The 15,577-nt window shown below is 66.1% G+C and overlaps 1 protein-coding gene across 5 annotated transcripts in view; it reads left to right on the top strand.

The window, feature by feature from the left end:
• Window positions 1-1,524: 1,524 nt before the first annotated feature.
• Window positions 1,525-15,577, top strand: part of MTA1 (metastasis associated 1) — a 32,583-nt gene continuing 18,530 nt past the window's right edge. For 4 of the 5 annotated variants that reach the window (XR_010405350.1, XM_045901664.3, XM_064571728.1 and 1 more), the window contains exons 1-2: window positions 1,525-1,684; window positions 12,485-12,552. Coding sequence is in view for 3 of the 5 variants with exons in the window: in XM_045901664.3 (XP_045757620.1) it covers window positions 1,657-1,684; window positions 12,485-12,552 (96 nt within the window). In the remaining 2 variants the exon portion in view is untranslated. The remainder of the gene's footprint in view (window positions 1,685-12,484; window positions 12,553-15,577) is intronic. The other variant, XM_054513907.2, reaches the window with a different exon arrangement.

Below are 15,577 nucleotides of genomic sequence, written 5' to 3' on the forward strand. Positions count from 1 at the left end.
GTAGCATCACCGTCCAGATGAGGAGGTTTGGGGTTCAGGCCAGGGCCTTAGGAAGGGGGCCTACGGGGAAGGAGGGACACCACTCCACCACCACCTGCCCGTTCGGAGAACCTCCTCAACCCGTTCACCCCTTGCCCTGTACCTAAACCCCTCCTCCCCTCTCCCCTTCCAAAGACCGTCAACCGCCGCTCCCTTGGCTGCCCTTGCTCAGACAGCTGGTGGCCCGCTCTTCATGGTGGGCATTTCCTTTTCCGGAGAGCTGGGCTGCTCGACAGCCTGTGGTTGCAGCCCACTGCCCTCCTTGGAACCCCTGGCTTTTACCCCAGCACCTGCTCTGGGCTCCTGCCCACATTCCTAGTCCCCCGTAGGGACCTGTGGGTTCTGTCCCTGCGGGCCTCCCCCACCGCTGGGGAGCCCTGTCCCCTGGATGCTTCCCTTCTTGCCCCATAGGTATGTCCCTCAACATCATCTCCTCCAGCCACACACCTGCCCCCTCTGAGGAAAGGGCATTAACCCACGGTAGTGCTCAGACCAGCAACTGGGAGCCCAGACACTTCCTTTTTCTTGACCCCCAGCAGTGATGTCCCTTCGGGCTCCAAACTCTGGCTGGGGCCTGCTTCTCCCCCCCCCCCCGGGTGGGATTCCACCCCTCCACCTCATGCTCATCCTGGCTGGGGCCACCAGTCTTGCCTGCTCCACAAGGGTGTCCTCTGGGAGCGGCACCTCCGATCCTCTGGCTTTTTCATCCGGCCGCAGTTCAGGGAGGCTGCACCAGCTGGGGAACTAGCCCACATGGAGGTGGCTGGGGGCACCCCCACTGTCCAAGCATGGCCACCGGGGCTGGGCAGTAAGGGCCGGGACAAAGACCCCTGGGCGAGTGGAGAGAGCCAGGCCTGGAAGGGAGGTGTGGAGCAGGGCCGTGTGGCCAAGGCTGGGCAGCTGAGCTTCCCTTCAGTGGGGGACTTGGGAGAGCCACCCTCCCCGGGGAGGGGAGAGTGGGACCAAGGGGTTAGGAGGCCCTGGAAAGGACTCCGGACCAGCGCGGGGGGTGTGATGAGAACCACTGCGGGAAGGGGCATCAGGGATGCTGGCGGGACCCAGGGGTGGAGGCACAGGGAGGACCCACCTGGAGGGAGGGGGCGTAGGGTGGGGGTGAGGACCCACCCGGGGAAAGGCGCCGGACGCGCCAAGGAGCCCCAGGCACGGGGAAGACCTCGGGGGGGTGCAAGGACCCACCCGGGAGGGGGCGCTTGGGGAGGGCTCACCCTGGCAGGCGCGCGCGGAGGCGCGGGGAGGGCCGGCGGGGGCTCCCGGAAGGACGCGCCCGGGGGAGCGCGCAGGGCCGACCGCCGGGGGCCGGGCGCGCGGAGGGCCCACCCCGGCAGGGGCGCGCGGAGGCGCGGGGAGGGCCGGCCGGGTAACGGCCGCGCGGTGGGCGGTGGCGCCCGAGGCCCCTCCCCTGCCCGCGGCCGCTCCTCCTCTTCCTCTCCCGCCCGCGCCGCGGCCCTCGGTCCCTGCGCGGCCTCGGCGGCCTCGGCGGCGGCGGCGGCGGCGGCCCCTTTAAACCGCCCGCCCCCCGCCCGCGCCCGCGCCCGCGCCCGCGCCCCGCGCCCCGCGCCCCCGCGCGCCCGGCCCTCCGCCGCCGCCGGCCCGGACATGGCCGCCAACATGTACAGGGTCGGAGGTAAGGCCGCCGCCGCCCGCCGCCCGCCGCCCGCCTTTATGCCCGCGGGCCCGGCCCGGCCCCCGCCGGCCGCCCCCGGCCCCCGCCCCCAGCCCGCCGCCCCGGGCCCGCGCCATCCCTCCGCCGCCCCCCGACAGCCGGGCACCCGTCACCGCGGCCCGGGCCCCCGGCTCGTCCCCCCTTCCCCCACTCTCCTCGTCTCCTCCCCCGCCCGCCGCGCCCGCCGCGCCGGCCGCACGGCCCCCCCGCGGCCCACTTCTGGTCCCCTGCCTCCACCTCTGCACCCCTCCCCCGCCGCAGGCCCGCCCCAGCGCCGACCATCCTCCTCCCACCCCCGCGGCCCCCGCCTGCTGCACCCCCGCCGCCTTCCCCTTCCCGCTCCATCTTCTCTGAGCAGCCTGCTTCTCCCCCGCCGCCTCGGCCCGGCCCTGCTCGCCCGGCCCGCAACCCGAAATGGCCCCTGGCCGGGCCCCAGGGGGGGCCAGCGGGCGCTGGTGGCCGAGCGGCTCCAGGGAGGGGGAGGGGGCGCTCTGCCCACCTGTTGGGGCCCGACGCAGGAGCGGGGGGACACGCTGGGCAGCACGGAGCATCCTTGGGCCTGGGGGCCGAGCGCTGGGGCCGGGGCTGGCCTGAGCCCCCCACTCCCCCCAGCTGAAGCACATGGCCTTGGGAGGTGCTGGCTGGCCTCCTGGGACCAGGATTCCGGGCGAGCCCGTGCTCTGGGCCACAGTCCTCCCCGGGAGCCCTCAGCAGCTGGCCGGCCCACCCCGAGCACACTGCTCATGCACCCCCAAACTTTCCACTACCTCCTGTTGCCCCAGCCCAGCAAGGAGGTGCTTTGCAAGGGTTGGGGAGAGGGAAGGAGCCCTGGGTGGGGGCGGGGGTGGTGCTGAGTTGGCTGGGGCCCTGGGGGCTTCCCTCACGTCCTCCTTTGGTTTGGGTCCTAGGAAGCCCCCGGCTTTGGGCCTTGCCCCACTTTGTTCCATGGGGTCCTGGGCCGGTCCTCAGTTGGCTCGTCCACAGGGAGGTGGGGTACCCTGACTGTCCCCCTTTTCCATTGGTGCCTACCGTCTCTGAGACTTCAGACGCTCACTGGCCCTCCTCTGGCGGAGTGTGTCAGGGGTGAGAACCCTCTAAGTCATCTCTGTCCCATTCTACCCTCCTCACTGGCTGGCTGGCCCCCCGAGAGCCTGGGACTCACATCTTCAGCCAGCCAGGCCAGCCTTGTGACCTTGGGCTTGCCCTCATCTGTGTAGTGGGTCAGCACAGCACCTGTCTGTCCGTCAGGCTCTCCCCCGCCCTCTCTGGCTCAGGGGCAGTCATGGGAATGGGGGCCTACACCCCATTTAGCAGCAGGCCCCTAGTGGACAGATGCGGGCAGTAGGCAGGGGTGTAGGGGCCCTGCAAGGGAGGGGCTGTTCATCTCCCACCTTGGGGGCAAGGCGGGAGTGTCACCACAGGGGTCCCTTCCCCAACACACTGTCAGGGAGGCACCTTGACAGATGCCCAGACCCCAGGGGTGACTCACCTGCCTCCATCCCAGGAGCCCCCCTTCCCCCCACTGCTGTGGCTCAAGGGCTCCTCCCTGTCTCATAGGCAGTCCCTCCATTCTGTTCCCCCTCTACGTGCCCGCCTGGAACCACCTTTCTGCAGTGCAGAACACCTCTTTGCTGGTGGGAGGCCACGGCTCCCACTGACTGTGACAGGGCCCTGCAGGTCCCCAGCCACACCTGGTCCCCACGTGCTGTCTGGGCCAGGAGGTTCGTTGAATAAATGAAGGCATGATCCTCAGAACAGGGGCACCCAGCTCCTGGAGGGAGACGAGAGAGGGGCCTGGCAGGGTGGTGGGCTGTGGGCCCCTGGGCCTCGCCTTCCCTGCACGGGGCTGGCAGCCCTCCACTGGCTCCCGCCTTCTGGGGTCGTGGGCTTGAGCAGAGCCCCCACCCAGGCCATAGGCCTCCTTGCTGTGTGGGCTGTGCTGCTTGGCTTTTAGGCCTGTCTGCCTGAGAACTTGGCGGGGCCTGACCACCCCCCGGACCTTCCTTGCCTCAGTTTCCCACAGTGGACAAGGATCTCCTCCAGGAGAGGTCTGGCCTGCCCCACATCTGCTGGTCCCCCCTCTGAGCTCCGCAGGTGTGACCACAGGCTCCCCCTCGGAGCGCCCTACGGGTCTCTGTAGAGGAAGCTGCGTTGACTCGTGGTTTGTGGATGGGGACTCGGGGGCCTGGTGGGGCTGGTGGTCATGGTGGGTGGGGAGTGGGCCGGTTGGCATCCTGCCCTTCGGTGCTGCTTGCTTAGGGAAGGGGCGCTAGAACACGTGCCCCTCTCTCAGCTGATTGCGGCCCGGGGTTTGGCCCCGTCTGGGCAGCTCTGGTCTGGGGGAGTGCTGCAGGGATGTTCTGAGAAGGGGACGCCCCCCCACCACCTTCTTATCTCCACTCAGGCCCCTAAGAACTGAGCCTTTTCCGAAGGTGCCGGATTCGGCAAGGAAAGTAAAGGACGCCAGCTAGATGAGAACGTCACATAAGCGATTCCTGAGTCTAACTCCGTCCCAAATATCGCAGAGAACATACTTAGGCTAGAAAACCCATAGCAGCAATCCGGCGTTATCTGGGCGTCCTGCATTTTACCTGGCAGACTGCTCCGAGGCCCTGCCAGGATGCCTGGGCGGGGCAGAGGCCGGGTGGCCGCCTTGTGCCAGCTGACCAGCGGGGTGGAGTGGGTCAGCCTGGGAGGGGACGGGGCCTGCTGCTTCCCAGGGAAGTGACCTGGCTGCCGACAGAGGCCTTCTGTTGGCGGCTCCGAGTGCGGCAAGGCGGGGCCCGGCTGTGGGCGGCAGGGTCAGGGTGCACAACTCTGTTCCTCTGGGGTCTGTCTTCCCGAGGCCTCGGCAGGCTTCTGGGGCGGGCGGTGTGCCGCGGGCGCCGAGGGGCGAGTCTTCCCGGCGCACGTCTCACGCAGACGTGGGAGGAGGGCTTTGGGACCGCGAGCCACCTGCCAGGACGCTCCCTGTTGGGCAGCCCGTAACCATTTCCCTTGGGGGTCCCCCTTTTTTCCTCTCATTGCTAGAAGTTAACACCCATTCTTTTGGACAGTAATTTGCTTTTTAAAAATGTACTTTAAAAAGGTGACAGGAGTACGCCAAGGCTCCTGGCCGCTGGGCAGAGTTCCCTCGGCCGTGCTCTGGGTTCTGTGCCTCTCGCGGCCCCGGCCTCTTGTCAGACATGCTTCTTTTGCTTTTTGTGATTTAAACTTTTGACCAGGTGACAAGTCCACACCCGTGAAAACCCCAAACTTGTAAAGGCCGGTGTTGGGGTGGCGCTCAGGGCCCCCTGCTGCGTCTGCGGCCCCTTGTCTTTTCCCTCGTGTGGGCTCTCGGCGGCTAGCCCTTGCTGCTTTGGCTTCCATGTCTCTTCTGAGAGAAGAATTTGGCCATTAAACTCTAGGATTAATAAAAAAAGAAGCTGTTGATCAAGGACGTCGGAGTAAATGGTCCAAAGAAGGGAATCCCTCATGCCTGGGGCCGCCAGCTCAGAGCAGGACTCCGGGTGTCTGGGGGCGTGGATGCGGGCCTGGCCACGCCGGGCTGGTGGGCGCCCCGGGGCCTGGGCGGAGCGGTGGCCGAGGGGCTGCACTTGGCCAGTCCTGCAGGAGTCTGGTGCTCTGCTCCCAGGGCCCAGCCTGCCGGCTCTGCCAAGTTTCATGCTCTGAAGGGTCCCGGCTTCCCTGGGACCCTCGTGTCCTTCTCTGTCCCCCTGCCCGTCTGGCAACAGACTTGGGGTGCACCTTTCCCAGGGCTCCCGAGGGCTGTTTGCACAGATGGAGTGGGGGCTGGGGGGTCTGGGCTGGGCTCTGAGGATGCTCCTAGGTGCTCCAGTCCCCACTGCCTGCCCTCCCCACGCGCAGGGTCCAGTTCTTGGGGCTGGCAGGCCTTCCTCCTCATCAGTGCGATAGGGGTGGGAGCTGTGCCTCTTCTCAGGGCCCTTGCAGCCCCTCCCTGACCCTCAGCTGCCTGGCGGCCCCCGGGCTGGCCCCCAGGCTGGCCCCCGGCTCTGCGGTCTGTGACCTGCCTTAGGAGATGATCCTTCTAAGCTCTGTCTTGCTGCTTAGGACTGCTCAACGGCTTCCGCGGAGTAGAGGGTCCAGTCCGAAGCCTCCTAACCCGCCCCGCCCCTGCTCAGCGACCCTTTGCAGGCCCCCAGGCACAGGACCGGCCCAGTTGGACAACCCCCGCCACGCCCTCTGCAGGGCAGGGCTTCCCAGGGGGCCCCTGTGATGGGCTGGGAGAAGCCTCAGAGCCCACGGTGGGCCGCCGTGTGCGCGGTTCCCACTGACCCTTCGCTCGAGGCAGCAGAACCAGCAGGGTCTTCAGAGAAGCGGGGGTGGCAGAGGAGGTCTGGGTGGGAACGGGGGAGTCCCTTCCAGCGCGTGTGTCTTCAGGAACGCGGGGGACCCTGCCCTACTCAGGCCCCAGGCCGCTTTCCTGGGTGAGTGGATCCTGGGGTCCCTCCTGAGGGCCCGGATCCCACGCAGGGCACCTCCCGGAGGCCCGCCGCCTGAGACCGCCCGGGGGGTAGGGCTTCAGCGTGCATTTGGAGGAACACAGACGGGCAGATCCTGGCGGGGCCGTCTTCGGCTTCTGGTGACGACGAGGAAAGGCAGTGTGGGCCCCTGCCCTGATTCTGTGGTCACGTCCTTGTTTCTCGAGGATGAAAACGCCCAGGACTGGGGTTGCTCGGCTGGACGGCGAGTGCACCATCTCGCATCGCGGCTGACGGCGCCTCGGGCCCTTGCTGGCCCTTCCTGGTGGCTGGCGGCCATGAGTCGCTCCTCACGTGTGTGCACGTGCCTTTGCCCTGTTTTAAAAATTGGGTTATTTGCTTTCTTATTGTTGAATTGTGAGAGCTTGTTCATGATTCCGGGTTTCACGTGTGTGCTCTGCAGATTTTCTCTTTTATGTAATTTGTGCATTTTATGTATCTAAGAAATTTGCTTGATTCAGGTTCACAAAGATTTTATCTTGTTTTGTCATAGAATTTTTGTAGTTTTGTGTTTAGCGTTTGGTTTCTTTTTTTAAGATTTTACTCGATAGAGAGTAAGCCAACATGCGTGCGTGTGAGCAGCGGGAGGGGCAGAGGGAGCTGGACAAGCAGACCCCCAGCTGAGCACGGAGCCCAGCACGGGGCTCAGTCCCGGGACTGCGAGATCGTGACCTGAGCCGAAATCAGGGGTCAGATGTTCAACTGACTGAGCCGCCAGGCACCCCCCATGGGTTTTACTTTGAAGTTTGTGATGCGTGTTAGGTTAGCTCTCGTGGGAGGTAAACTTTGAGGCTCTCACTTTTTTCTGCATGTTCACGAACGTCCTGTGGTCCTTTATCGTTTGTGGAATTTTGACTGTCCTTTCTCGCCAGACGTGCTGGCTCCTTCGTCGCCCACGTGTCTGCGGTTCCTGCCGCGGGTTCTCCGACCTTTGCCCCACTCGTCTGGCCGGCTGTGATGTCTGGATCTCCCGCGTGAGGCTTAGCGTCGGCTTGTTGGTGGGGTTCTGATGGGGACGGTGCGCGCTGTCATGTAGGTCCGTTTGCGCAGAGAGGACACCTGCAGCGTGGTGTCGTGTCCTGCACACGAGGACTCCGTGAGACTCCTGTCTCCGTGCCCGCGGTAAATTCTCTCGGGCGCAGCCTCGCCGGCCCATTTACAAGCCACGTAGTGGCTGATGTTGAGCCACGGTGGTGGGCTGAGTGGCTGCGCCGGAGTCACCTGCGGCCGGTTGCTGCTGCCCCGCGACTCCCGTGACACGGTCGCGCCTCGGCGGCCCTCGGAGCGCCGTGCGGGCCTCCATGCCGGGACGTCCCCTCCCGGGAAGCAGGCAGGGGGCGCGCACTTTGAGCCTAGCGGTGCGGGCAGCACGGTTCGTTGCTCGGGGGTAAACGCTTGTCCGCGGGGGCGCGTCCGCTGTGCCGCAAGAGCACGTGTGTGATGGCGCCGCCGCGTTTCCCCCGCTCGCGGGCAGGTAATGGGCAGGACAGGTGGGAGGTTTACAGCAGCGCGTCTCCTCGCAGCTGAGCTTCTCGGAGGTGAGTGAGGCGCGCTGCCGCCCCCGCCTCCGGACCGTCACTGACCAGCCAGCTGGGCGGCCGCTTGCGGGTGGGGACGTGACCGCGGCGCTGCCGGCGGGCTCACTGCCGCACGCGGGGTGGCGCGAGGTCACGTGGAGCGGCCCCCGAGGGGTGTGCGCGGGCCGGCTGCACCTGAGCGGGTTTGCGGGTGGGTCTGCTGGCCCGTGGCGGGGGCCTGCTCGGACGCGGTTTCCGGAGGGGAGCCGCCGTGGTCCCCGTCCGCCCCGGGCGTGTCTCGGGGCCCGGCTGGCAGAGGTGTGAGGCTCCCGACGGCGCGCGCGCTCAGAGCCGTCGTGCTGCTGGCTGGTGGCTTCGTGGGGAGCGTTTGAGTCTCTCCTGCCTCGTGGAACCCGTGGGTCGGCATGACCTCCTCCGACCTCGTGCTCCTCACTGTCCTCAGCTCTGTGGATTCTGACCCCAAGTAGACACGGGGGTCTTCGCTAGACTCGCCCTGCCATGCAGCAGCTCAGGGGTTAAATTTTGCTGCAATTTCTTAAATCCGGGGCAGAAATTGAAGTTCTGGGGAAGAAGAAGGACCGCTGCCACCCGCCGCTTTCCCCGTGTGCCCGTGGAAACCAGTTCTTGCCGACGGTCCTCTGTGAGCCGTGTGCCATGGCGCGCTCGCCCCTGAGCCACACTTACTTACACCTGGTGAGGCCATCGTGGCGACAGCTAACCTCGTCCGCGCTGTTGAGGCTGCAGCGGAGGGCGGAGCTCGGCCGACCCCCGCGGGCAGGGGCGTGGGCCTCGGCGAGGGCTGCAGCAGGCCCTCCGGCCCGGGCACGCAGGGGGCTCAGTGGGCACTGTCCGCGCCGCGTCCACCGCAGGCCCCTCGCCGCGTTCAGGCCAAAGTCAGCGGAAGGAGAGAGCACTCCGGTCAGGGCCCGGGCCTCTCACAGGGATCCACGGACAGCGCGTGACTCTCCGGACGCCTGCCCGAGGCGGCCACATGGTCGGGACGTTGTTCACGCACTCCGTGGTTTTCTCATCGGGCACGAGGACGAGACGCGTCGGCTGCACCCCACGTCGGCACTAGTGGGCGTCACGGTCGGTCTGCACGGCACTCAGCACTGACCTTGGGCCCCAGCGACGCAGAGGCTCCTCCCCCCAAAACCTCTCGGTTCTCCTGCTCAGTAGAAGCTCTGCAGCGGTTCTTACTGTCTTACTTGACTGTCTTCGAGGGAAGGCATGTGGCGATGCTGCTTTGGCCCTGGGAGGAGCCTCCTGCCCCTCGGGCCCCAGGCCCTTGCTGCCTGGCCCGGACCGAGTGAGCCTGCGTGCGACCCCGCGTGTGACCCCGCGTGCGACCCCTCGGCCGCCCTGTGTGTGCAGCTCTTCCTTCCTTCCCCCCCGCCGCTGTTTTGCCGTTCCCACATCTCTGCACAGGACCGTGGGTCTTACAGGTCTGTCGGTCTTTGGTGGAAGGGATGCTCCTTGGTGCTCCTGTAAGTGGTGCTGCGTGTGTCCCGTGGGCTCGCCAGACCCTCGCGAGTGTCCGTCGCTCCCGCAGAGAGTCGGGGTCTCTGCGCGTGGAGAGCCCTGCCCGGGTTGGGCCTGCTGTGTGTCATCCTTCTTCCTCGTGGGACTTGGCGGTGCGCGCGGCGGAGAGAGCCTCCCGTACTCCTGGTCGGGAGGAGCGCGAGAAGTGCGACCTTAGCCGTAGGTGCCCCGTGCACCTGCTGCGCGCGTGACAATGCTCCCTTTAGGTTCCAGTTTGCCGGAGAGTTTGTCAGCACCGCGTGTTTCTCCCGCATCTGCTCGGACCGCTGCACCGCCTGCCTTCCTCCTTCTGCTGCTGTGGTTTTCGATGTTGAACCAGCCTTGTGTTCTCAGATGGATCCCAGTGGCTGCGATGTCTTGCCCGTTCCCTTGCATCTGTGGGGTTCCCGCGTGGTCTCTGTGTCTGCTCTCGGCCGAGTGGGCGTGGGCCTGGTGCCGGGTCCCCCTGCGGTGTTGGCGGGGTTCACCAGGGCTGCCGCCTGGGCCTGGAGGGCCACCTTTTCTTTCCTTCTTTTTCCTCTTGCCTTGTTCGTTTTTGTTTTTAGTTTCTTGGTTGCAGTTGGAAGGTTTTTTAAATCAATGAGCCAATATCTTTTTTTTTTTTTTTTTAAGACTTATTTACTTAGGGAGAGCACGGGTGGGAGGAGGGGCAGAGGGAGAAGGAGGCTCCTCACTGAGCAGGGAGCCCGACGCGGGACTCGATCCCAGGGCCCCGGGATCACGCCCTGAGGTTTAACGGCGCAGGGTTACCTGTTTCTCCAGAGTGAGCTTGCAGGGTTTGCGTCTGTCCGGCACATGCCCCATTGCATCTGAGCCGCCAGACCTCCCAGCGCAGAGCGTTCCCCACGCTGGTTGTAGTTTCTCTCTCTTCTTTGTCAGCCCGACCTGAGATTTATCGACTCACCACTGGTTTTCATGAGCAGCTTTGGTTCCTTTGGTTTTTCTCTGTTGAGTGTGTTTTCACGTGCGCTGGTGTTTGCTTGGCTTTCACTGTCTTGTCGCTTTGCTTGTTTTCCCGTCTACTAAAGCATAACCTACGAGAGCAGCCAAACCCACTCCTCTGAAGTGTGCAGTTCGGGGAGTGGGCGGGGCACTCGCAGGGGTGGGACTGCCCGCCAGGACGGGTGGGGGGCGCCTGCAGGGGTGGGACTGCCCGCCAGGACGGCCAGGACGTGGGCTCGGAAGCATTGGCAGCACCGCGTCTGTGCGGTGGGGCTTCTCCTGGGCTGTGACCAGGTTAGATGTGAATCACAGCCTTCGTTTAATTGGTTCCTTGGTTTCTTAGAATGAAGGTGTTCAAGAGTGATGTAACTGTGTATAAAAATGGCGTTTTGTGTAATGATTTAGGAGATAAAATTCATGCATTCTGAGCACGCAGTTCACTGAATTTTCGTATTTCATGAGCTGCACGGCGTCGCCACTGTCTGTGTTTAGAGCGTTTCCACTGCCCTCAAGCTGACCTCGTGCCTGTTAATAGTTCCCTCCGGTAGACCTCCTTTTTTTCAGCTACCCCGTGAGCACATCCCTCTGGGCACCGTAGCCGTGGTCCCTGTGGGTTGTTAGTCTCTGTGAGGGCACAGTCACGTCTGAGCCAGCTGTGTCCTCAGGCAGCGCAGGTGAGCCCCAACAGGTGCAGGGCAGGTGCGCAGGGCAGGTGAGCCCCGACAGGTGCAGGGCAGGGCAGGTGCGCGCAGCAGGTGAGCAGGGCAGGTGAGCCCCGACAGGTGCAGGGCAGGTGCGCAGGGCAGGTGAGCCCCGTCAGGTGCAGGGCAGGGCAGGTGCGCGCAGCAGGTGAGCAGGGCAGGTGAGCTCCGACAGGTGCAGGGCAGGTGCGCAGGGCAGGTGAGCCCCGTCAGGTGCAGGGCAGGGCAGGTGCGCGCAGCAGGTGAGCCCCGACAGGTGCAGGGCAGGGCAGGTGCGCGCAGCAGGTGAGCAGGGCAGGTGAGCCCCGACAGGTGCAGGGCAGGTGCGCAGGGCAGGTGAGCCCCATCAGGTGCAGGGCAGGGCAGGTGTGTGCAGCCGGTGAGCCCCAACAGGTGCAGGGCAGGTGCGCAGCCACAGCAGGGGGCAGATGCTTGTTTGGTAGGACCTCTTGTGGGATGGAGCTGGCCGAGGTCCTTCGGCAGAGGCTGTGCTCAGTGCGGGCATTTGGTTGTATCCAGGCCTTAAGCGGGTTCCAGCTGAGACGAGCCTCCTGCCTGGCCGTCCTCTGCAGAACTGCCCTGGGGAGGGACTGCAGGCCTTCCGTGTGGGCACCGAGGGGCAGGGGGATGGCGTTCCTGGTGCAGGCTGGTGGGGACTGCAGCCTGGCCTTTTTCTGGTGCTGACTCCTCCTCCCCAGCTGCCCTGAAGGACCTGCAACATCAAGGCGTCAGCCAGGTGGCCAGGCTGACAACTGGGTGGCCTCATGGCTGTCCTGGGCTTTCCGTGGGAGTCTGCCAGCCTCCCACCATGGGCCTCTTGGGAAATCTCGGGTGACTGCCAGCCTCCCTGAGACAGAGCCCAGGCCGCCCGCTGCGGAGCCAGAGGAATGCTTGTGCTGACATGGCGTTCTGGGGGACCTGGCGGGTGGCAGCCGCACCTCTGGACCGCGTTCCTCTGGCACCTGACTCTGTCCCCGTCCCACTGAGCTCTGCCTCCGCCCGGGATGCCCGGGCAGCCCTGGCCTCCGTTCACTGCCAGGGGCGCATGGGGCCGGGGGAGGAGGTGCAGGGGCCCGGCATCCCTCCTGCATGCTGACGCGGTCTCTGGGACTGCTGCTGGCCGTGCTCGCTTGTCTGCCCGCCAGCCTGCATGACTGGGGCCCACCTCTCAGGCCAGCAGCAGCCCCTGGGAAGCTGTGCCCCGGCGGAGGCTGTAGTCTGACTCCCACAGTGTCTCCCAGGAGGGACGGAGGTCCTGGGGGCAGCCGGTGTGGGACCCCCGGGATGGCGGGGTGGCTGCAGGCCTCTGCCTGGGACAGCCCCCTCCCCCGCATCTTGGACCCATGCCCAGTACCCACCAGCATGTCTCTGGTTCCCTTGGCTCCCCACCAGATGGCGGGGGCACCCTCTCCTTCATTCCCTCCAGTTTCCTGGCCCCTAGAACTGAGGGCGTGGGTGTCGGGGGGGGGGTGTTGGGGCTCTCCTGGTCCCCGGGGCTCAGTGCTGTGGGGTTTCACTCTCTACTCCTGTTTGCAGACTACGTCTATTTCGAGAACTCCTCCAGCAACCCGTACCTGATCCGCAGAATCGAGGAGCTCAACAAGGTAGTGTGTGCAGGCATGCCTTGTGGGGTGGGGCTTCAGGGCTGGCCTCAGATCTTTTGGTCCATTTGTCCCCAGGGTCACTTGCGTAGACCTGGGTCCTTCTCCTTGGAGAGCTGGTCAGTGGAGTCCCTGCGGCCTCATAGAGGGGTGTGCTCTGCAGGGTCCTGAGCAGGACAGGAGCACCCAGAAAGCGGCCGGCTAGGGGTTCCCTGCCCACCTGCTGTCTCTTTCCCACTCACTGAGGTGCTCTCGTCCCCCTCGCTCCAGGCCTGCAGAGGTGTGAGCTGCCGGCCACCCTCCCCGCCTCTCCTGCTGGCCTCTTGATCAGAGGCATTCCGGGCAGTGCTGGGGGAGAGGCCAGCAGGTCCTGCAGGGCCACCGCGGCCCCAGGTCAGCAGAGTACCCGGCCCCGCAGCCCCTTTCCCTTGGCTCCCGTGGGGCGGGGCCGCTGCGGCTCCTCCCTGGGGAGAGACCTGTGGTCCCTGACTGGTGGGGGAGAACCTCACTGTGCTCCGTGAGGCCAGCCCTCGAGGAGCTGCTCTCTGGGACCTCAGCCTGTGCGGCAGTGTGGCTGGGGATTCTTGGGATCGGGCAGGATGGGGTGGGACGGTCAGGGTGCTGGTCCCCCGAAGATCAGACTTGGTTGCAGCTGAGCCCTGACCCGCCGTCCCTGCTCACCGAGAGCCTCCTGCTGCACGTGCCACGTGGGGGGGAGGGGTGAGCCTGGGGCCGTGTCCGGAGGTGGCAGGGCCAAGGGAAGCGCCAGGATGTCGTGGGGCCCCTGCTGGGACGTGTGCCCTGCAGACGCCTTGTTGGCGGGAACCTGCTGGCCGCCTGCCAGGGTGGGCAGGAGAAGGGGTGGGCGGCATCTCAGCTGGACAGGTGCCTGTGGTCACCCAGCCACCCGTCGGCACGTGCTGACTCAGGGACCCCTCCCATGGCAGTGGCGAGCGTGGTGGGGGCAGCCAGGGGCCGCCCCTGGAATTGCCTCCGACCGTGGGTCTCGGGGCCAGGGAGGTGGCTGGAGGTGGCTTCCTTGAGCAGGTCAGCACAGCCCCTGCCCCTCGCTCTGGATGTGACACCGAGAGGGCAGGTTGCACCGCCTTTGGCGGCCAGTGGGTGACAGGCACAGACAGAGCAGGGCCCAGCCCAGCAGCGGCCACAGCCCACGCTGGCGTCCGCATCTGTGTGCCTGACCGTTACAGGTCAGGTCGGGGGCGGGCGGCTGGGGGACCCCGAGGGGTGCAAGATAGCCCCAGCAGCAGGCATTTCCAGCAGGAGGCCTCAGGACCCTCCCGCACCAGAGAGTGCGAAGAGAGTGGGGGCTGCTGAGCGGGGCAGGGGGTGCTGGCCCACGGGCATGGGCGTGGGTCGGGCACATCCTGGGCCCCCAGGCCCCACCGGCAGGTGCAGTTCCAGCAGGGGCGGCTATGAGGTCAGTTTGTGGGCCCTCCTGGTGGGGCCACCCTACCCACAGGCCCCCAGGACCCCAGGGCCCCTCAGGCACAGGAGAAACAGCCCAGAGGTGCTGGGTGTTCAAGGAAGGCCTTGAACGTGGAAAGCCATGTCCGCGCTCACGGAGAGGAGCTGGTGGACCGGCCACAGAAGAAATGAAGGGCCGGGCAGGAGCACTGGTGCCAGAGAAAGGGGCCTGGGACGTGGCGGGGCGACGGGTCCGGGGTGCAAGGGAGGACCCAGAGCTGTCAGCAGGAACAGAGCCGGAGCCCAGGCTTAGCTGAGGAGCAGAGTGCCCCCCGGAAACCCAGGGTCCAGCGTGTGGTCAGTAGGAAGTGCAGGAGACCAGCCCAGGCCCAAGGGCCAGGCCGGGTGGTAGGTGGGGGCCGGGCCGGGTGGCGGGTGGGGGCCGGGTGGGGGCCGGGGTGGGGGGCCGGGTGGCAGGTGGGGGCCGGGGTGGCGGGTGGGTGTTGGGTGGGGGCCGGGGTGGCGGGTGGGTGTTGGGTGGGGGCCGGTTGGCGGGTGGGGGCCGGGGTGGGGGGCCGGGTGTCGGGTGGGGGCCGGGGTGGTGGGTGGGTGTCGGGTGGGGGCCGGTTGGCAGGTGGGGGCCGGGGTGGCGGGTGGGTGTCGGGTGGGGGCCGGGTGGCAGGTGGGGGGCCGGGTGGCAGGTGGGGGCCAGGGTGGCAGGTGGGGGCCGGGCCAGGGTGGCAGGTGGGGGCCGGGTGGCAGGTGAGGGCCGGGCAGAACTGGTACCGGGGGGGGGGTGTCGGGGGGCAGGGACACTGTGTTCCACCCCTTTTCTGTAAATGGAAAACAGTTTGAAAATGAGTCTTCTCTACAGACCGTAGCAATGGTCATGTTGCATTTGGGGCCTCCTTTCCTGAGGCCTCCTGCGAAGCCTGGCTTGTGTTAGTGCAGTGACCCTGGGCTGTTGCAGTCCTTCAAAGTAGTTGTCGCGGTTTCTCCTCAGAACCGTGCTCGGTCTGCACGGCACCAGGGGAGGTTGCCGTTTTGGAAGAAAAGGAGCAGGGACCTGGGGCAGGGGAGCTGAGGAGGCGTGGGGAGGGGTCTGGAGCGGTGGCCAGGCCAGAGGTGCCCAGAAGGCAGCAGAGGCCCGGCAGGGAATCCTTGAATTTTAGAAGATTGGTGTTTGGTTTGGAATATGGGATGTGGGAATCTCAGAAAGGTACAACAAAACACCAAAGGTAGACCATTTGGGGCTGTAGCCCCCACGGGGAGGGGCTCGGACCCGCCTGGAGTGCCTGCCCCCGGCTCTGCATGTTGCCCTCGCGACAGGAGACAGTTGCCTGGATGTGTGCGGACCGCAGCTCGGGTGGGGCCCCCGGGAGTCCTGAGCACCAGCGAGGGGAGCTCGTGGGAGAGGAGTCCTGGACGTCCCGGGTCTCCAGGGCCTGGCCTGAGCCAGGCCTCGCATGGGCTAGGCTGTGCAACGCAGTGCCCGTTCCGGGGACCGGGGCGCAGGGACCCCAGCAGGGCCTGGGGGTGGGAACTGTGGGCTGCACCCTGCCGACACAAGGCTGCCATCCCATCCCAGGGATGAAGTTCCAGT

Source organism: Mirounga angustirostris, unplaced genomic scaffold (genome assembly GCF_029215605.1).
Source record: "Mirounga angustirostris isolate CCGP_5_RB_7025 unplaced genomic scaffold, mMirAng1.0.hap1 SCAF_9, whole genome shotgun sequence".
NCBI classification, from domain to species: Eukaryota; Metazoa; Chordata; class Mammalia; order Carnivora; family Phocidae; genus Mirounga; species Mirounga angustirostris.